General features: G+C 43.1%; 1 protein-coding gene across 1 annotated transcript in view; it reads left to right on the top strand.

The window, feature by feature from the left end:
* Positions 1–5,247: 5,247 nt before the first annotated feature.
* The window catches only part of cacna1ab (calcium channel, voltage-dependent, P/Q type, alpha 1A subunit, b), a gene marked incomplete at both ends in the record, with an annotated part of 241,854 nt that continues 223,536 nt past the window's right edge, over positions 5,248–23,565 (top strand). Inside the window, one exon of the mRNA XM_080760544.1 lies at positions 5,248–5,738. Within this exon, the coding sequence (XP_080616670.1) occupies positions 5,248–5,738 (491 nt within the window). The remainder of the gene's footprint in view (positions 5,739–23,565) is intronic.

Genomic DNA, 23,565 nt, shown 5'->3' on the forward strand with positions numbered 1-23,565 from the left:
CTGCAGCTGGGCAGACACAGCCAGCGCAAGACTTATGGATTACTTTTCTTGTTGAGTTTTGGGTCAATTTATTAATTTATGTTAGGTAGCCATGTAATAAGCGGGATAATAATCTGGCTGTTGTCGGGATATAATTCACCTTCAAGGTGAATTATAACCACCTCGGCTTCGCCTCGTTGGTTAAACTCCCTGTCGGTGAATTATCTCTCGACAATGACCACCTAGCCAGATTATTTACCCTTCTTTCAAAATATAATAAGGCCATTGCCGTGCAGAATAAGAAGGGCACAACAATGACAAGGTTCAAAAGTTAACGCAGAAGAGGCTTGACCTATAGTGGAGCAATAGTGTATTATGTAAAAAGCTTCACGTTGAAGGAGGAGACGATTGTGGTCGCAACCGGGGTGGGGTCTCATTGTGTCCCATTTTCTTAAAATGGGACACAATATTATTATCAAAATCGTCACGGTATAGTCACGCCCCTGCAGAAATTCACACAATTCAATTCAATTCAAAGGGCTTTATTGGCATGAGAAAACATACGTTTACATTGCCAAAGCAGAAAGAACAATACAATACAATACAGCAATACAATCAAAACAAGAATGATGTACATTTGAAGGTCAGAATCTTCAATAGATCAAATTCTATATGTACCAAGATCACTCGATGCTGGTATAGTGCAGGGATATACACAATGATTGGTCTTTAGGGTGGTTGTGTTCCATTTGATATCCTTCTCCTATCGCAGCAACTCACAAATCTTGCTGCTGTGTTTGCACATTGTTGTACTTCGCCCAGCAGATATTTCTGTCATTGCCAGGTCATGTTTTCAAAATCTCCGTGTGTGGTTGTAATCTGTGGGAAGTATGTGTCTCTGATGTCTTGGTACAATGGACAGATGGTTAGCATTTTGTGTGCAGTGGGTGCATAGTCTGTCTTCTCTCGGGATACAGGTCTGCCTAATATGACGGCCTTTCTCGATCGCGAGACTGTGCTCACTGAGTCTGCACCTAGTTAAGATTCTTCTTTGTTTTGGGGTCGGTCACGGTGCTCAGGTATTCTGCCACTGTGTGTATTCTCTGTTTATAGGGCCAGATAGCATTCTAGTTTACTCTGCTTTTTGTGTTGCTTCTTTCCAATGTGTCAGATAGTTTTCCTTTTGCTGTTTCACACACAGGGGTGAAAACAACCCCCCCGTCCCGCCCCACCCACCCTCTGCCTGTTCCTTCAGCCTGGCATATATATACAAATGACTTGAATGTGCAAACAGAACAACATTTTACACAACTAATTGCGTGATTCTCACGAGCCATTACGCAGGGAGAGAGAGAGATGCATGCTTGATTGGAGCCATTAGTTGGATATCAGACCAGGGATGGGAATACAATCAGGACTATAGCGGCAGTCACACAAATCACCGCATTGAAAGATACACACACACACACACACACACACACACACACACACACACACACACACTAGACCTTTCTAATTTTAGTTTTCCATTTCACTTCCAAATATTTAATCCCTTTAAATTATTTTCCTAGGTCTGCTATTTTTGGAAAAATCGAAGAACCACTGACATAGAAACACGGCTTTTTCAGAGAACTGTCAGGATGTAGAAGACATGTTCAGAATCTGATCTCAGGTCAGAATGGGATATATGTGTGAAGCTGTGTCGGAACACAAGGTGAGCTTGGCAGTCACTCAGGCCTCACGACAGAGTTCTGAAGGGAAACAGAGACTCCGCCGTGTGTCTCCAACTCGTGCCTCATATAGTCGCTTTCCAGTTGACGTCCTCCAATTTGCTGTCAGTCCCGCGGGAGTGTGCTTATGTGTGCGTGTGTGTGTTCATGTGTGGGTGCAGGTTAAAAAAGAGGCAGGATTTTTGCTTCATCTGCAGGTCGGTCTCTCTCCCTCTCTCCCCCTCTCTCCCTCTCTCTCAGTCATTCTTCCAGTCATCTGTCATTTCCCCCTTAATCTCACTCTTGTCCCGGCCAGCTTTTGCTGGCTATGTGCTTTTTATGAAGGTGCTCTATCGCACTCTCTCTCTATCTCTCTCTCTCTCTCTCTCTCTCTCTCTCTCTCGCTCTCTCTCTTTCTTTCTTTCTTTCTTTCCTTCGCTGTCTCTCTCTCTCTCTCTCTCTCTCCATTGTGCCCTTGTGCCTCCCTCCACTCTAACTCTCTTCACACCGTTTTTCTGGTTTCCACGCTCACTCGCCCAGTCCCTCATAATTAGTCCCATCTGTCCTCTCTTCTCTGCCTTGTTTCAGCTCAAACTTCTTGTCTGTTGTCTCACTGAGAGGTTTTCTCAATGGCTTTCTCACTCCCTCTTCTCTCTTCTGTCTCTTCTGTCTCTCTCTCTCTCTCTCTCTCTCTCTCTCTCTCTCTCTCTCTCTCTCTCTCTCTCTCTCTCTCTCTCTATTTATGTTCACATGCACAGTACATACATTCCTCCTGAGTATATCCTTGTTAAAGACCATCTCCTGCCCTTGATCTGCGCTCTGGACACAGTCCGGTATAGTATGTGTGTGTGTGTGTGTGTGTGTGTGTGTGTGTGTGTGTGTGAGACATGTGTGCGCATGCGTGCGTGCGTGTGTGCGTGCATGCATGCATGCGTGAACATGCAAGGACAACTTTTCTATATGTTTCTTCCATGCCTCACTAATTCTGCTATACTTGTGTTATCCTGGCCCTGCGGCATACAACACATGCAACACACAACGCATGCACGCACACGCACACACACACGCACACACACACACACACACACACACACACGCACGCACGCACGCACGCACACACACACACACACACACACACACACATAAAGGGACATAGTGCTTTAGGACTTTGCTTACCGCATGTACATTTAGATGTGTGTGTGTGTGTGTGTGTTTGTGTGTGAGAGAGAGAGAGAGAGAGAGAGAGAGAGAGAGGGAGGTAGAGAGAGAGAGGTAGGGAGGTAGGGAGAGAGAGGTAGGGAGAGCGTGTCTGAATGAATTAGCTTTCTCTTTACACCATGTCAGGGAGAAATAATGTGTTACGCTCCCTCAGCAGATAATTGGTGGGGGGAAAAGAATTACACTTCTCAACTTTCTCTTTCTCCCTCTCTCTCACACACACACGCACACACACACACGCACACGCTCACACACACACACACGCACACACACACACGCACACGCACACGCACACGCACACGCACACGCACACGCACACACGCGCGCAAACGCACACACACAGACACACCCATCTATGTTCAATTTTTACAGGGGAAAGGGAACAGCACAATATCGGCATCATCATTACTCTTTATAGGCATTTAATTAAGACTCTCCATCCCTCTCTTTCACTCCATAACGTATTGTTTTTTGTCCTCCCCTCTATCTGGTCCCCATCTCAATATTAATGCTCCCTCTCTCAGTCTTGGTCTGTCTGTCTTGTCTCTGTCTCTCTCTTTCTTTGTCTATTGTCTCTCTGTCTGTGTCTCTATCCTTCTTTATCTCTCTATTCAACATATACATACTGGCTCTTTTAAGATGTCTGCCCGCTTTCAACCTAATTTGGGCACGTCATTATTGTAACAAAATATCAGATCTGCAATCTCACAGCACGCCACAATCTCTAAGCTTGTAGGTGGGGAAACTTTGCCAAGTTCCTTGGCATTGAAAGGCTTGGGAAACGGCCTCACGCTCAGCAAGGAGGGGTTCTGGGGGAACATACTGCCGTCAAACATTAACCCATTCTGACCTGAGATCAGATTCATACGAGGTTTCCACTGGACACACACTGGTCTGATGAACCCATTCTGACCTGAGATCAGATTCTAAAAATGTCAGTCGTTCTTCGATTTTTCCAAAAATAGCAGACCTACAAGCTCGTAGCGCGCCACTCGGTGGCGCGCTATGAGCTTGTAGATCTGCTATTTTCAAATAGCTAAAGCATAACATGATGCTAAACACCAGAATGGGTTCCCGTTCAGAATGGGTTAAGCATTTGTGTGATTTGTGACTTGCAAAACCCGTCAGTCGCGCGGTCTGTTTCACTCCTCCATATATGGTTGCCAGTCCATTATGCCGCATGACGCCAGGGCCTCGTCACGTCACGCCTTGTGACGTCACGCCTATACAATCCCTGTTATGCCCATATATGGAGATCCCTGCATGTCGTCAATATTAAGTCCATGTGCGCTCCGGTGCACATCACCACACTGGAGCTAAAAAACCAGCAGGCCTGATGGTAATTGCTATGTCTGTTGCCATTACCATATTGTTTAACTGAAACAACCAATCACATATGCAACCCCGTGTGTGTGTTTGTGTGTGTGTGCGTGTGTGTGTGTGTTAAGGCTGTCCCCAAACATTCAAGGTTCGAATGTTCGCTCGTTAGGGTTGTCACTCGAATCTTAATTAATGGGCTTGAACCATTCGTTTTTTTTATATTATTTTTATTTAAAAAAAATATTATTTTTATTTAAAAAAAGATATTATTTTTATTTAAAAAAAATATTATTTTTATTTAAAAAAAATATTATTTTTATTTAAAAAAAATATTATTTTTATTTAAAAAAAATATTATTTTTATTTAAAAAAAATATTATTTTTATTTAAAAAATATATTATTTTTATTTAAAAAAAATTATTTTTATTTAAAAAAAATATTATTTAAAAAAAAATATTATTTTTATTTAAAACAGATATTATTTTTATTTAAAAAAATATTATTTTTATTTAAAAAAAATATTATTTTTATTTAAAAAAAATATTATTTTTATTTAAAAAAATATTATTTTTATTTAAAAAAATATTATTTTTATTTACAAAAATATTATTTTTATTTACAAAAATATTATTTTAATTTACAAAAATATTATTTTTATTTACAAAAATATTATTTTTATTTACAAAAATATTATTTTTATTTACAAAAATATTATTTTTATTTACAAAAATATTATTTTTATTTACAAAAATATTATTTTTATTTAAAAAAATATTATTTTAATTTACAAAAATATTATTTTAATTTACAAAAATATTATTTTAATTTAAGAAAATATTATTTTAATTTAAGAAAATATTATTTTAATTTAAGAAAATACTATTTTTATTTAAAGAAAATATGATTTCTATTAACTGGAAAAAGTATTAGTACCACGACACTTACCTCTCCTTCTCTCTCTCCCCTTTCCTCTCACTCTCCCCCCTCCCCCTCTCCCCCCCCCCCACACCCAGACGCAGCATGCTGACCCCGCTCTACCAGGAGTCCCACGGCGGCTCCTCGGTGGTGTGGCCCGCCTCCTCCTCCCCCTCCTCCTCCCAGGGGGGAGGGGGGGGTCGCCGCCACGCCCACCGCCGGCCGCCCCCCACCAGCGGCAGCAGCGTGTGCGCTCACCCCACCTACTACCACGCCGTGTACGACGTGCGCGTGGAGCAGTACCGCGAGGTGCCCTCCTCCTCCTTCGGCGGCGGCGGAAACAGCGGCGGCAGGAGAGAGAGCCGCCACTCGGGCGGGGGCGGTGCCAGGGGGTCCCTGGGGGGAGGAGGGGCCATGGTCACCTCCACCACCACCACCAGCAGCAGCAATGACCCCCTGGTGCCCCCCGGCGTCGACCCCCCCGCCTCGGCGCCGGTGCACCGGCGCGGCGGCCTGGTGGACTACCGCGACGTCATCAAGGCGCACCAGTCGCACAAGCTGCACAACACGCCGCGCGCCCGGAGGAAACAGTGGGAGTGAGTTAAAGGCTCTTTCTTATATGTGTATTTATTTATTTATTTATTCCTTCTTTTTGTTTTTGGTGACCGATGCGTCCGATGTTGTGGAAAACGGAATCGGTTCCGTCACATTTTTTTTTTAGAACCGGAACCGTTTTTTTTCCCCTCTGCCAGGAACCCTTTTCTTTATCACACTGTCCAGATCAGAGCTGACATAATGTACTTCACGTCTCCTTTACGATTAATCAAACTTTTTTAATTGGCCCATGCTGTGGTATATAGTCTCGCGTATATAGACAGAAAACCATTCCACAATCTCCGAATGCTGTATAGAGTCTAGAACTACACCTCCCGAAATCTGAGTCAGCAAGCATCCGTAACGGAAATATATTTTTTAAAATATCTTTACTTTTTTTTCCTATTTCTGGTAAGCAGCAAGCTATATATATATATACCGTATATATATATATGCTTAAATTATTTAGATTTATATTAGGATAAATTTGCGAGCCTTCACTTCCGCTTTATCGCTTGCTGATGATCAGAGCGTCCGTTTGCGCTCGACGGAAGCATTGGAAAGCATTTTGCGAGAGGCAACAGTCTGGCCACGCGAGACTTGATGCCGGGGGAATGTTGCACACATAACGATTTTATTCATTCAGCTTTAAAGGAGTAGTTCACCCAAGAAATTACTTATTGTGTATAAGTTACACACACATGTTTTTGATTAGTCAATCATTAAGTTGACGGGTCCAGAGACTCAAAGAGTTTGAGCCTATTGACCGATGTGTCCCGGACTCCCGGGGCATCAAATGATTGACGTCGGAATGTGACAACAACTAAAACATATTATAATGCATGAATTCAAGGCTTCAAGCCGGGGTGTTGTTGATAGAAAATAGGTCACGGCGCGCAGGGGTCCCTGTTTCCGTCTCTGTGTCTGTTATGACCGGGTATACAGAGTCAAATGTGAGCTGAAATGTGTCGCCGTCATCTTAGATATTTATCAGAAGGAGCCCGAGTCTGATTTGCTTGGAATCAGAGCCCCCCTCATGCAGAAACACAGTCGTCAATATACAGTGTATATCCTTCCTCCTAGCCCTCTGCGGGGAGATGGGAGGAGGGAAGGACCGGGGGCTTCAGTGGTGGGAAGGGTACTCAAATTGTGTACTTACTGTACAGTAGGTGAAAGTATCAATGCTGCAATGTGTAAAAGTCCGGCGATCAAGTTGTACAAACGCAATCGGCATCAAAATATACTTAATGCGCCAAAAGTGAAAGCACCCGTCATGCAGAATGTGTAGCAACATGTGTACAAAAGTCATTTAAGAAATAGCTACAAGGCCCTGCAACGCGTCGGATCGCGACTCATTGTGAGCTATTTTCTAATATGTTTTGTAACAATAATCTAAAATCTACAAATAACTCGTGTAACTAAAGCTGTCGAATAATTGCGGTGGGGTAAAAGTACAATATTGGCCTCTGGGGATGTATTGCAGTGGAAGTATAGTGTATATAGAAAATCAAAAATACTAAAAGTTCACCTCAACGTTGTACTTATAAGTACAGTATTTGAGTACATGTACTTTCCACCACTGCCATAGGGCTACAGGGGGAGATACCGAAAGGGCAGGGCCGAGGAGGCACACATACCAAGGTGTTTCGTCTCCCAGACATTACTCATCCATTCTCTCTCATCGATTATTTCATTAACGAGTACATTTCCTTACAGAACTTTAACCCATTCTGACCGGGAACCCCTTTTGGTGTTTAGCATCATGTTATGCTTTAGCTATTGAAAAATAGCAGATCTACAAGCTCATAGCGCGCCACCGAGTGGCGCGCTACGAGCTTGTAGGTCTGCTATTTTTGAAAAATCGAAGAACGACTTACATTTTTTAGAATCTGATCTCGGGTCAGAATGGGTTTCATCAGACCAGTGTGTGTCCAGTGGAAACCTCGTTATGAATCTGATCTCAGGTCAGAATGGGTTAAAGGACTAACAACCGCAGAGTCATTCATCAGGCCCCCCGAGGTGCTTTGTTTCAGTCAAACGTTCATCCGAAAGCGAGCCGAGGCATAATTGTGGTTGTGGCGCAAGAGAAATACCAGTATAAAAAGGCCAAGTTTTGAACACGTACAAAGATGATTATACGGTATAGTCATCATCAGTCACTTATATATGGTGTCAAAAATGTGCTCTTTTGCAGCGCAAGCGTGCGTCAGCACTAGTGTCTGCTGAACCAACCAACCAACCAACCAACGTGGGAAATGTATAACGATATAGCGATTAGGCATGTAACGATTCACTCGACTCGCGATACGATTCGTATCGCGATATGAGGTCCACGATACGATTTATCGCGATATTAAAATATATATATATATATTTTAAAGAAAATGTCAGTTTTCATTTTATTTTATATAATTTATCTTCCCCCCCCCATGAGATTTGTTATTTCACTACATTGCAAAAGAAGTAGCATTGCTTTTGACAGTGCAGAAACATAATTGCCTTCCTTGATGAGCATCAACGACCATCACCTGGGCACAGTCACAGACACACACACACAGCTCCCCTCTACAGTGCTCTACTACTGAAAGTGACTATCATTTCTCTCCAAAAGCACTTGAATATGATGGAATGTGACTAAAGCTCACATTTCACATCACACACTAATAAATAATAATAATAATATCGATATTTATCGATATACGATATATCGTTACATGCCTGATAGCGATAAATGAGGCATTATCTTTTTTTAAAGGCAGGCTCTAATATGTTTCACAGTTCTAGGGATACTGAAGCTAACTCACAAAGCACTCATCGCCTTCAACGGGGAAAAAGTCAAAATGTATTCCCACACGGTCCCTGTAAAAATGCACTCGCAAAATTCTGTACAGTAATGCAAGATATTATAGGCCATGATGCAGTACGTCTAAAAGGGGCCTTTTATGAATGTATGAAAGCACATTGAGCTCTCGACAGCGGGCTGTTGTATTTGTGGTAAAAACAGTATACACGGCAGTGGCATTAATCTCACTTTGGAACAAATATCTCCTGTCCAATCCCACAGCATTCGCGTGCGGTTTAGTTTAGTTGATAGACTGCAATGCTGGCCTGGGTGGGGGGGTGATAAAGTTTTAAATGTTTTTAGATGAAAACAAGGCTTTGGCCAAATCTAAAGTGGTTTGATCTCCAGTTAATAGTATATTGATGGTGATAGTATAGAGCAGAGGTGTCCAAAGTGCGGCCCGCGGGGCAAAATGCGGCCCCGGGGTAAGAATTTTATTGTATTATGAACCCGCAACAGTATGGGTCATTTTTCACATTGTTTTTTATTCATTTCCCAGAGTATAATTTGTCAGGATTCCTTTGTTCCTTGTCTCGTTCTAAGCAAACCAGCTGCTTTTATAAGGAACATTATCTCCCTCTCTCCCTGCCAATCTCTATGTCTCTCTCCCTCCTCTGCCTCTCTTCCTCATATCTTCAGAGCTTAATGGTCTTATCCGTTACCTATAGCTACTCACAGGACTTGATGACTGTTTACCTGCTGAAATGGGCTGCTGGCCATTTCGTCAATTACATTACATTTTACTATTATTTTACTCGGGCTGGCTTGGCCCAGTGTCCGTTTTTTCGTCCTTCAGCCCTCCATACGAGTCTCTGGAATGGACTGAAAAACCTCGGCTTAGTAAAAGATTTATCTCTAACGAGCAGATCCATGTATAAGCTCGCGACGAATCGCGTCCACGACCGCGACACATTGTGAGCTTATATATTGGTTATTTTCGGAGCGCAACACTGTCGTACAAAGTGGGAAATTGGCAGAGCTTCACAAAAACACGTTTAATTTCAAATTAATTTCCGTATTGCTATAAAAACGCTAGACCATAATACATTGTTTCTTGTATATGCATGTTGTTTTTACGCTTTGTCTCGTAGTGTAATGGCCACTACAAACTGTAGGACTTTTAAAGTAATTTTAGAGTCATCAGATCTTTATGTATTTCACACTACAGGAGTCTTAAAAAAAAAATCGTCTGTCATTATATCTTTGTTATATCTGTTTTCACACTAAACGATTGATCGCCGACTAGGGATCACACTCTGCAAGAGTTCACAAAGATGCGATCCAGACCAGATAGATATATAGGCTATACATTTGTTTTTTATTTCAATGCATTTTGTAATATGAGACCGACACAGGACGCCTCTCTCTCTCTCTCTCTCTCTCTCTCTCTCTCTCTCTCTCTCTGCGCACGCACACACACACAGAATACACAGGGAGAAATGTAGAGCAGACAGGACGCAAAAAATCTTGATTTTCATTCAACAATTCTCTGTCTCTCTGCGTCTCTCCGTATGTGCGCACGCACACAGTGCCGTCACAGCCACATTCATACCGTATGATGTAGAGTCAGCTAGACTGTCGAATATCAACCCTGCTAGATATTCAGAAATGCTCGGGAGGACATCGGCGAGCACTTTTATCGGCGATGGATCTTCTCACAGAGCCTTTCACGACACAAGCGAGCAAAACCTCTACGATCGAAGCCTGGTCGTGCTGCGTCCGATTATAGGGGTTTTTGTCGGCGAGCGCCGAAAAAGCTCTCCGACAGCATAATCGGAGCAACTATCGTAAAGTAACTTTACTTTACGATAGTTGCTCCGATTATGCTGTCGGTATCTCCGTGAGGTGCTTCACGAGCACACCCAGCACTAAGTAAAAATCAGGCTATACTGTAGACAGACAGTATATACTGTATAGCCACTGTCAGAATCATCAGGGCAGTTTACTTGAGTAAAATAACTGACCAGATTTGACTGAGGGGCTGCCATATTTTTTTTTCTTTTTTAATGAGTTAATAGCACAGGCAGACTCTTCACATACTAGAGCACGTCTGAAATAAGTGTGAGCTGAAATCCACAAGTAAATATGAAATAAATGCCCAGACATGTAGCTATAGGTGTAACGTTAGAGACCACAGAAGTGAACCTTTCAAGCCTGTTTTTCAGGCCAATGGCAGTCCCTCAGTCAAATTTAGTCTACAATTTAATGTAGTACTTTTTCCACCACTGGTCACATGTAAACCATAAATGATAGTGATTTGTACTGAATCCGGAGGTGCAGTCATGGGTCAGCAGCGTGAACAGCAGGGGAGGTTAGAACACACAGCCCTGAGGTGTGCCTGCACAGCACACTGTGTGTGTTCAGCAGGAGTCTCGCTGTAGCGCTGCTGTTGCTGTAGCGCCGACTGGGATCTGCCAGTTTATACGGAGGGAGGTGTTGAGCGCCAGCAGGGTCAAGCTTTCCTATTAGCTGCTGAGGGATGATGCTATTAAAAGGCTGAACCGAAGAAGCCTATGAAACACATTCTTGTTTATGTGTTTTGTCTGGCGTAGGCGAGTCAGGGCCAGATGGAGGGCATGCCGAGACTGTAACCTCTGTGGACCTCTTGGAGCGATACGAAAAAGAAGAAAAAAACAAAACGGGCCGCATTGTGTCCAGTGATGCAGGGAGACGCGACTTGATATATATTTAAGGACTTTAAGGACCGTGGAGGTCAGTGCCACAGGACTGACCTCATTGGCGTCAGACAAACAATGTAGCTTTTTTGTTTTTGTGGGTGGGTGGGTGGTTTTGAACCACTGCTTGGCTCAGGGAGGTTTTGGAATATTGTGTTCCAGGGACTCCAGTCGGGTGTCTGTGCAGTAGCATTGATTTTTGACGGAACATTTTGATTTAGTTTTAGTTATGCCGGTAGTCTTTTGAATTAAAGGTACTATAGTTTTAGTCGACTAAATATCATAAGATGTTAGTCGACTAAATCTACAGTTGATTTAGTTAGACTAAAATGTATTTTTGGCGTGCCTTGATGGCGTTGTAATGACACTTGATTTGACACTTGGTTGCGCTCTGAAAATAGCCCGGTTTTACAAGCTCACAACGCGACAAAGTTGTGTGTAGATTGGCTACAACACTACAACACGAGTGTGTATGTCAGACCAGTTGAAACATAGAACTGTTTTTTTTTTTGTCCAGTGTCCACTATAGCCTTGAAACGGCTTCTCTTTTTTTTTTATACCTCTGACCGCGCACTTACATGGGTTGACTCCTGCCCAGCACCACTGTGGAGTCCAGGGGTTCGAATCCACCGCTGTGAATTCGGCTCAGTCGGGCGTCTATACTGTACTGTATATACGATGCCGTACCCATAATTACCATATAACCACGACAAGGAGCAAACATGGGGAAGAGGTCCCTGAAAGTTGAGTTAGTAACGTACATTGTAGTGAGATGCTTTGACTATAGTGCAGAGAACAAACAATGGGCTATATGCTACAGTATACACAGAATAACGATACCTATTTTTGGGCCGCTTCTCTCTACTTCCTTCAAAGGTGTTGCTTATACCAATGAAACAAATTAAGGCTCTGTTCCATTTAGTTTACTGTGGTTCTCAAAGTTTTACATTTCAAGGACCCACTGGGAGTGTTTCCAGTGATCCAACATGCACAATAACAGCACCCTGACTCTGTTTGTCCAGGATGGGAACAGAGCCTTCATTAGTATCATTGGTAACACCTGGCCCAAGTCCTTTCCAAAATGTGCGTGTATGCATAGAGCCCCATTGGAGAGCACTGGTATAAGCGGCTTAGCTTATATAGCCTATAGCTCAAACATCACCCCGCTACCCAGTTTCCTGTTTTGTTTGCAATATATGTACGTGCGGCACCTTCTTTTCTGGGTATAGCTGGCACGGACACGTCTGTCCACTGGCGCGCTTATAGCAAACCATAACCTCACGTCACCAGGCGTTCCAACTCGGAGAAAAGCCATGGTCTGTGGATTCCTCCTTTTTCTGGCGTTGCTTTGTTTTGGTCCCCGCCTGTTTGTTTTTTCTGTCTCGCCAGTCGCTATACGAGTTGGAATACAATATGGAACAAACTATTCCAAGACCTATATGAAACGTGTCGGATGCATATATGCTGAATCGAGACTTTTATTGGGTATAATAGGCCCTACAATTACGACGCCCTTAATTAATCACAGGGAATTTTGGATTCTTCTGATTCCGGTTTGTGCTGGACGACAAATCAATGACTACAACATGACGTAAGTTACCATCCACTCCCGACCGGGAGTGGATGGACAAAGTATATGGTCAAGAACATCATGAATCAATTCCTCAGGCAGGATTCTACATACCGGTATTTTGATTCTCTCATCATCATCATCATCATCATCATCACCTTAATTTATACTCGGAAATACAGTTGAGGGCAAGCCCTCATTTTCAATGTAGCCGAGGTTACAATACACAAAATACAGTCAATCAAACAATACATCCAACACAACATTATAAATCAGGATAGATTACAAAGGCACTTTATGCAGAACAACCAGTCAGTAAAATCTCTCTCTCTCTCTCTCTCTCTCTCTCTCTCTCTCTCTCTCACACACACACACACACACACACACACACACACACACACACACACACACACACACACACACACACACACACACACACACACACACACACACACCACCACGATCCTTTCTGCATTTAAAAGCTGACGCCTCATCACCGATCCTGGTAGAACACCTTGTGTATAGCTAATGGGTGCACAGGTGTTGGCCATTGGTTAAATTGCATGACATTACTAACCTATACCCGCTGGTTTCTTTATGAGGAAAGAAAATTCTTGCTGCAAAAAAAAAAAAAAAAGCTTGGGTATCGTTGCCAGGAGTGTATAGCCTTGGGGCGGGAACCCCTTTTGGTGTTTTAACTAAGCATTATGTTATACTTTAGCTATATTGAAAAATAGCAGATCTACAAGCTCATAGCGCGCCACCGAGTGGCGCGCTACGAGCTTGTAGGTCTGCTATTTTTGAAAAATCGTGAAAATGTGGCACACATTTTTGAATATAATATTCTTTCAGAAGACTTTTTATTTATTTCGACGTCAGGCCTAAATGGGTTAATTTCAAGACGGCCATGGTGTTGTTTCTAAAAGGCAGTCATCTGCATCCATGTAGGGCAGGCCCATCACGTCCAGAGTCTGTAAAAACATAACTCGGGACATTCCAATATTTTTCTCTGAACTATAACTGCACACTCTGTCTTTCTGAACGAAAAAATTCCCTTCTTATATATATATAGCAGTGCTTTCTGGCCCATAGAAGAAATTGTGAATGCAAAAGCAGTCGGGCTTGCCTTTCAAATAATAGGCACTGAGAACGAGCTCTGGGGCCCAATGCGCTTTCTTCACATCTGAGGGGGGGGTGTCATCTTCCCTTGAGCTCCATAGCCTGGCCTTGATTGGCATATGGCAGGAGGCCATGCGTGCCCACCCACCTGCGTGCTTATTGGCTGGCTGTATAGCTTTTTTGTCCATGATTGTGTATAGTTCCGCTGGTCCTATTGGTTGGTGAATTATCGGCGGCCCTGAAATCCTAGCCTAAAGGGGGTGGTCGCTAAAAGGAAAGGTCATGTGGTCAGTGTTGGACAGCCTGATTGGACTGGTGGACGGACGGACTGATTGACACACGGGGGCCCAGCTGCCGCCCGCAAGCTTTGTCTTGAACTCATGACAGTGATGCGTTGCAAGTGTGCAACGTAATTAACCACAACCAATGGAAAACTGAAGCAACGTATTGACTGGGTCCTGATTAATTTCAAGCAAACCAGGCTATTAGTTATAAAAGACGCCATAAGACCTTGACCGAACACCCTGAGTGGTGGTGGTGGGGGGGGGGATCGATTGTTGTTTTACTGCTGTTGTCTTAGAGGTCACGGTAAGCCGAGAAAGACTGTGGTTTGGGGCGTGAATAGGTTGAAATCGCCGGGGGAATTTGGGGAGTGGATATCAGTGGTGGAAGAAGTGCGTGCATTTTTAGTATAGTAAAAGTATCAATACTGGCAATGTACAGAAAATTGTCCGGAATTTCCAAATGTACTTTAGTAAAAATACAACAGTATCGGTGTCACAATGTACTGAAATGTACCAACGGTAAGAAAGCACTCATTGTCACGTTTTCAAATGTATAAATGGCATACAAATCTTTTGAAAATGGCAGTTCTGCAAGCTCACGATGCGTTGCATCGCGACACATTGTGAGCTTGCAGATCAGCTATTTTCAAATGGCCCGAAAAGTATGTTATATGGGTAATAATAATAATCAAAATCTACAAAGTAAACTAAAGTTTTCAAATAATTGTAGTGGAGAAAAAGTACATGTACTATTGAAAAATAGCAGATCTACAAGCTCGTAGCGCGCCACCGAGTGGCGCGCTACGAGCTTGTAGGGTCTGCTATTTTTGAAAAATCAAAGTGCGACTGACATAGAAGACATTTTTTAGAATCTGATCTCAGGTCAGAATGAAAACTGTCAGGATGTAGAAGACATTTTTAGAATCTGATCTCAGGTCAGAATGGGTTAACGACAATCTGTACACGTCGTAACAGGAGTTGCAGACAGAAGTGAACACTATGCCTGTGCAAAAGCAGTGATGACAAACCACAAAAAAGTGATAACCACATGTGTCAAAAGTCAGTAATCAGGTCGTGAGGCAGAGTTTGATTGGCGGTGGAATACGTGACTGGGTGGACCAATCAGGACCTGAGTTGATGAGAGAAAGACAGCAGAAGGCTCTTGACTGAGCGTCGCAGTCCCGCCCCCTACCAGGGCCCAGGAAATGATTCTCCGTTCATTTTCCTCATAGACATTTCAAAAAGTATTTATTTAAAGACGTTTACGGCGCGGACAAAGCCAACTCGAGTCGTGACAACTCACTCATGACAACAAAGACAATATTTTGGACCAAACAAATAATTACAAAGAAGGCAGTGGGTGACGCTGGACCAAAATACCATTTAGGGACAGAGCAAGCTTCCTATACTCGTAATTCTCGGGCAGCGGCTGACTTGCATTGGAGCCCCAAGTCTCTAAATCCCCAGGTGTGGTTATAATATTCAAATATGTGTGTGTGTGGGGGGGGGGGGGGCGTTTCTTCCTAAAAGCTGAAAGCCTTTGATCCCAATCGAAATACACCACTTTAATGACATCATAACCTTAACCGTTTTTTGTTAGGGGGGGGGGGGGGGGAGGGTGTGGCGTGTGGTCACATGACTGGACGCAGGCGATGCGCCATGCATAACTTATACATTTTCTGTTTAAGAGATTTAGCGCTCATGGGTGGCAAATCTCTTAAACCAGGTAGCTGGTTGCAGTTTGCATGCCATTAAACTCCATGGATGTTTTTACTGGATTTTTCACTTGGATTTATTACATTAGTAAACACTGTCATAAATACGCTTTATATGCTTTCAGACGCTAGTTTAAAGTCTTCTTTCAATTATCATGTCATGCGCTTTTGTAAATTATGGTCATTCTTCTTTTCTTTTTTTTTATTGAAGTTGGGTACGCAGTGCTTAATTAATGCAGGAGCTCGTATACCCTCAAACATCTGTTTTTAAACTTTTAAATTTTAGTTTCATTTTCAAGTCAACTAGGTTTCTTCCCGGCGCTCATTGGTCATAGCTACTTCTATTTCCAGTACGATAATACGATTCCAAATAATACATGGGTTGTACAAACAAAAAAAACACCTTTATTTTTAAATGCGTGCCTGCTTTGAGAGGAAATATTATGTGACTATATGGGACCTTGACACATCATCAAGCCTGTGTTATGACAGTGCGTAACTAAATCAAGTCTATAGACCTTTTCACCTGTTGTCCTTGCATATGTGGAATAATGGAACATGTACTTTTATGAAGCAATAGTTTAACTGCTACTTGTAGTTTAGCAGGCGTTCTGTTTTCAAAACAAATGGTGAGTTATGATAACTTATGAACAGGACTGACTGGTCAACTAACTTGCCAAATTTTAAACGTGAAATCGCTCAAAGACACCCGACATGGCAACTTTACAGCCTCATGGCTCAGGAACGAATACCTGGTTCTATTGTGTTCTGCAGCGGACTGACCTCATGCTTCCTTATACTGTAGTAAAATTTATTTATTAGGAACAATCCCTTGAGATGAACCAAAACAAGACAAAACAATACAATTCCTAGATAAACAAGAAACAAACAAGTGATGGTTAGTGAAAACATGAACAGGTAGTCTCAAGATGAGAGGACTGCACAGTTTTAAACAAATGGAAAGATGTTGTTGAGCGAATATGGACAGGTAGATTGTTCCAGTCACAAGGAGCTTTGAACATAAATTATGTTTTGCCAACTGATGTGTCTAAGTTGATGTGTAGAAGTGTATGGTGTCATAAGCCGTTTCAGATACTGTGGATAATTAAAATGAATACATTTAAAGATGAACTGCAGCCAGTGCTGCTGTCTTCTTGAGGTGGGAGATGGTAAGATTTTCATACAAGGTACAGTGGTGGGTCAAATATGGGCAGTCAAGGACAAATCTGCATAAACGGTTGTATACTGAATTCAAGGGAAGAAGGTTTGTTTTAGGGGCAGTCTGATATACTACATCTGCATAATCAAGAATTGGTAGTATGAGTTGTTGAACTAGTTTATATATGCATGAGGAGTCCAAGCTGCTTCTTTTCACCTCACAGGGGAGAGTTTCCCCGACCGGACGTTGGCGTGCAGTGAAAGGAACACGTTATTCCGACCAGGTAGTTTAGAGAGACCAGGATTACTGAATGTTTTTGTGAGGGTACCTACCCTATGGGACATACTGTATATATATATATATATATATATATAGCAGTATTGGGACATTTTCTCAACAAACAAAAAATGTGAATACTTTACCCACCACTGGTACTGTAGTAACCAACGGTTTGACGTCAAGGCTCCCTTTCGTCCCATGTTGGTTTCCTATATTTGGTCTATGGAGTGCAGCTAAAGCCATGCTGTCAGTGCAGCTGTGTGATGGACAGTGTTGGAAACCAACATGTCACTAATACAAGCTGAGGGGAGTTTACTGTAAGCATCCTTTTAAACGGACTGCGCATCAGTGTCACTCCTCTGGCATCAGCTGTCACTCCCGCGCACTCCCATGTAGGCTGAAAAGCACGCACGCATGCACGCTTTCACTCATGCAGACGCACACGTGCGTGCACCCACCGACGCGCGCACACACACACACACACACACACACACACACACACACACACACACACACACACACACACACACACACTCCTCTTGCTCTTCCTTTCTCCATTTCTCTTTCTATCCTTATCTCCTATCCTAGATCTCCGGTTTTTCTTATAAGTGAGTGGCAAATGGACCGCATTTATGTCTCTCTCTAATCTTTCCAGCCACTTCAATCTTTACAATGTACTTCAACATTCGCCAGTTCACAGTACTGTTTCGTATTATGTGTTCTTTTTAACCCATTCTGAACGGGAACCCATTTTGGTGTTGGCATCATGTTATGCTTTAGCTATTGAAAAATAGCAGATCTACAAGCTCATAGCGCGCCACCGAGTGGCGCGCTACGAGCTTGTAGGTCTGCTATTTTTGAAAAATCGAAGAACGACTGACATTTTTAGAATCTGATCTCAGGTCAGAATGGGTTAATCAGACCCAGTGTGTGTCCAGTGGAAACCTCGTATGAATCTGATCTCAGGTCAGAATGGGTTAAGTGTGGCACACATTCACACACACCGACGGCGGAGGCAACCAACCGCATGCAAGACGACCAAGGCATAGCCTGCTCATCCGGAGGCAAGTTATATATGCGGTTCCGTCACAGAGTCTTGCTCAAGGACACCTCGGCATATATACGCCCAGGAAGGATCGATATATATACTGGCGCTTCATTTCTGCTCCTCGTCCGTCTCTCCCGCAAAAATATGAACGCTTTTTGGATCATATAAATTAAAACGATCGCAATGTATATAAGCTAGCAATGTTAAAGTAAACTTTTTTTTTAGTAGATTGTTTTTCCGGGTCGTGGGTTTCAGAGTAAAAGCGCCCAGACAACTCTGGCACCCCAGGCCAGAGCTCCTGTTTTGAAGAACTTCCAGCACCGATTGTGTCAAAGGGAGGGACGTGTGTCGTGGTGGTCACATGACTGGACGCAGGGGATATGCGCCGTGCATAACCGGAAGTTCGATGAAATACGCGGCAGTGGATTTTTCACGGCATGATGATGTACGATGATAAGAGCGCCCCTCACTTCACACGGGTGTGATTTCTATTTTCTAGAAGCAATTATTTTACAACGGTCCCAATCATTCAGAAATGTTGTTTGTTCATAATGTTTGTCCACTCGGCTCACATTGACTCCAACGTATTCCACCAGAGTTTCGGCAGCAGTTTGCCAATGATTGTGACAATTCTGGGGCGGCGGTGGCTCAGGGGTAGAGTGGCCGGATGGTTGCCAGTTCGAACCCGGGCTCCCCCAGAGTTAGTGTCGAAGTGTCCTTGAGCAAGACACTGAACCCCTAATTGCTCCCTATGTGCTGGTTGGTGCCTTGCATGGTTTCCGCTGCCATCGGTGTATGAGTGTGTGTGTGTGTGTGTGAACGGGTGAATGTAATGCACAATCGGCACCTCATTGATATCCGTGGGCGCCCTTCTCCTGCCTATTCAGCAATCCATGTAATGAGCTTGTAGATCTGCTATTTTTCAATAGCTAAAGCATAAAATAATGCATAACACCAAAAGGGGTTCCCGACCCCAAAAATGGGATAAATGCACCGTTTACCAATTCCATCCGCCGGATGGAATTGCATATATAGAGAAAATGACATCGACAAAACTTTCCTCTCTATGTAACGTTCCTTTGGTTGGAACCAGGAAATCAGCCGGACCCCCAGATGGCCCGCTCTGTCTCCTATATGAGCACGCCGCCGCCACCACCGCCCATGTGACCGTGTGTCTGTCTGTCAGCTCGGCATGCCTGCAGTCGGTCAAAGCATACAGTAATTTCGGTTGACAGTCCCTGACGCACGCACGGCACGCACGCACGCACGCACGCACGCACGCACACATGCATCGTTATTCTACGCTATAGCCTTGACGAATTGAATACACATAGAACCACAACCTTTTATAACATCATTGCATGTACACCCCTGTACTTTTGATAAAATATCCAGTCAATAAATCGAGCCATTCTCTGGTTCATCACGTGTCAGCTGACTCGCCCTTCGTCTTCTCAAAACAGCCATACAGATCTGCAGCGCACTTCCTCTTCACACGGTTTCTATCATCCTGACGTCTTGCCCTAACCTTTGTTCCTCAGCTCCCCCCCCCCCCACACACACACACACACACACACACACACACACACACACCTTCTCCCACATGCATGGCTGCTTCTTTATTATCTACGCCAGGCTGACAGGGCCAGGAGGAGGAGGAGATTAATGTTTTCGCCCCCGTCAGTCTGTCCATGTGTGTGAGACGTGTCTGTCCTTCTATATATATCTGTCTTGCCTGTGCATGCAGTTCATCTCTTGGACGTCGCACAGGACCGATCGGCGCCAGACTCTCTCGCCCCCAGTATAGGCCAAACTTCACATTTACGCATTTACTTCAAAACACGCTTTTTTTTTTTTTGCTACAACACTCCTACAGAGTTTGCCCAAACAACTCATATACACCAATCGGTATATATATATATATATATACGTCATCTCTGATCAAGGAAGCTGACGAGGAATGGTCGTCAATAGTCATTTTCTCTACCGTGCATTTCGAAAAAACAGGCAGATTGGTCACACTGGGACCCGGGTGGCAAACCCTCAAACCTGAAACTCTGGTGGAATACATTGGAGTCATTGGAGTCGAGTTGACGAGCATTTATATCAACAAACACTAACAACGATGGAGACCTTTGTAAAATAATCGCTACTGGAAAATAAAAAAAAGACATATAGCACGTTATTGTCTGCTGTGTTGCTTTTCGACGCGCACAATGTGTAATCTTATAGAGGTATATCCGAAGAGCACAAAGTATGTTTCTGAGCGTGCCAATTGATTGCAGAAACGATACCTGCCACTGTTTAGAATAGATGCCCCAATAAAATGATGTGTACACATAAAAAAAAACAAGTTACAGTATTAGAAAACAACCTGTGATATGTCTTCTTTTAAATTCCTGAAGCGGGTTAAAAAAAACGACTGCGGGATAAAAAAACATGTAGGCTGCATAAAGCTGACCTTTTTGATTATTGAAGTACGGTCATTGATGTAGGTATGGCTACAGTAATGGGTAACGGGCACGGTCGCCCCTTTTCCATCTCGCCCCACTACTCTGCCTATAGCTGTAAATAACAAACATAATTCATGTTGGTGATTTATATAAAAGGTGTTATCATATTAATGTATCATTGTTAAAGGGACACTTCACCCTTTTTGCAAAAAAAATATATGTTAATGACGTTTAGAAGCTTTAGATCACTTTCCTGGGGGTATTTATGTGTGTAATATGTGGTTTTAGATATTTTACATTTTTATCAGTGAGCCTGTTGTCTCTGATGTCATGGACACTGGGCTCACTACCTTCCTGGACTACAATTCCCATAATTCTTTGGTGCACTGCTCCTCCTTGTGGATAGGGGGAGATCTGTCTTACTGAGACAACATGTAGTCCAGGAAGGAAGTGAGCCCAGTGTCCATGACATCAGAGACAACAGGCTCACTGCTACAATCTAAAATATCTAAAACCACACATTACACACACAAAGACCCCCAGGAAAGTGTTCTAAAGCTTCTAAACGTCATTAACATACATTTTTACATACAAATTTAGCGGTCAACGTCTCTGTGTCATGTTATTCTTTCTTAATTTGACAGAGTACATAGAGATCGACTACTGTACGATCAAATAAATCTGTATACAAGATAATTTCAGACTTCAGAGAGGGAGGGAAATACTAAATGGACTGTTAACTATACATTAAAACAATTCGCGAGTCGTTTCGTATTCCGGTAATGTAAATGCTTATACTGTAGATACAGCTGTGTTGCTTAATATACAAGCCTTCCGTGTCTTCACCATTCTGCAGCGTTTAACAGGAAAAGCAAACTATATACAAAATCAGCCTAGGGTTCATTCCAAGCCCTTTTTTTAAGCCTTGTATAATTTCTGCATATAATGAACATGCCCAAAAAAATAGGACCGCCCGGGGGTTAATGTGGCTAAAATGAAGCTCAGGAAGTGGGTGTTCTTTAGTCACACAACAAAACACCAGCGCCAAGTGAGCAATGTGTAACCCCTCCACCCAAACCCTCTGTCTCTCTCTCTCTCTCTCTCTCTCTCTCTCTGTCTCTCTCTTTGTCTCTCCATATTCAATTCCCTTTGGCGTGAATCTGACAGTGTTGCCAAGGCATCTAAACCTTGAATTTATTACAAGAATAAATTACAGTCTCTCTCTCTCTCTCCCCCCCCCCCCCCCCCCATAGTACACACAGGTATAGACTCAAGTTTGTAAAAGCTGATAACAGTGGGTGATATCCATGTATGTCTATATTTAAAAAGCCATTCCATTTTGTTTGCAGGGGCTCCAGTTGCCTGTCTAAAGCTTGTCTGCATATCCTCCCATCCACAGATAGATACATATAATATACACTCTCAGCAGATTATATAGCCAATCAGATTACATGACTATCGGATCTGCCACAGAAAGGCAGATCTATGTCCGGACGGCCGGGACGGGTGGCCGGATGGAAAGAAGCTCTTCAGTGTTCCCAAACTAAAGAGCACAGAGTCCAAAGTTCAGCCACCAAACGGCCCGCGGGGTCGTTCTGACTGAGATGACGCAGCCGAGGCACTCAGAGTCACCACCCACCACCACCACCCCACTGGCCTGAATGTCTGTGAACAGTGATTTCTAAAACCCGTGGGACCGCCACCAGGGCATACTGCTCTGACCTGAGATCAGATTCTAAAAATGTCTAAATCCTGACGGTTTTCTGAAAAAGCTTATGTTTCTATATTATGTCAGTCAGTCGATTTTTCAAAAATAGCCAGACCTATACAAGCTCGTATATATAGCGCGGCACTTGTGGTTCTGTGTAGGCCTGTGTAGTTATTATATTTTGTGTACACATCTCATAATAATTGCTACAATGATAAGGAGTTGTCTTTTCTCTTACTCTATACAGCAACGGAACAACCTATGCACAATTTCCCTTTCCGTGATGCGATTGACCAATTACAGAGCACAGAAAAAAAGTCAGGCAATAGTCATGTCTGTCTGTATGTTTGGGGTATATGAACAGCTGCAATACCGCTGGGTGACCTGAAGTGGCACTGTTGAGCAGCCTAAAAGGGCCAAATTTCACACTGAGCATTATAACTATATAACTGCAGCCAGCCAGCCAGCCAGCGGTGTTGTTGTAGCAGCCTGCACCGCTCAGTTCACACGGGTGTGATTTTCCTGATTGCTGGCCCCCGTCTTATCACTGCTGTGAAATCAAAATTTAAAATTTTCGAATGAAAGAAAAAGCCATGACATTTTTATTTCAGGTGTATCTAGTTTTTATATTAACCCATTTTGGGGCGGGAACTCCTTTTGGTGTTAGCATTCTGCACGGGAACCCCTTTTGGTGTTTTAACTATAAGCATTATGTTGCCACCGAGTGGCGCGCTGCGAGCTTGTAGCTCTGCTATTTGAAACTTCGTGAAAATGTGCCTGAAATCTTTGAAATGTTCTTTCAGAGGGAGTTTTTAACTCAAATCTTTGCTACTGAGAGGGGTCCCTGGAACAACATATTTTCAGATGGGGGGTCAGCGGCCAATGTGATATATATTTTTGGGGTCCTTGACATGAATATGTTGGGGAACCACTGACATAGAAACATGGGTTTTTCAGAAAACTGTCAGATCACAGTA

Source organism: Protomyctophum bolini (genome assembly GCF_963924005.1).
Source record: "Protomyctophum bolini genome assembly, chromosome: 3".
Lineage (NCBI taxonomy): Eukaryota > Metazoa > Chordata > Actinopteri > Myctophiformes > Myctophidae > Protomyctophum > Protomyctophum bolini.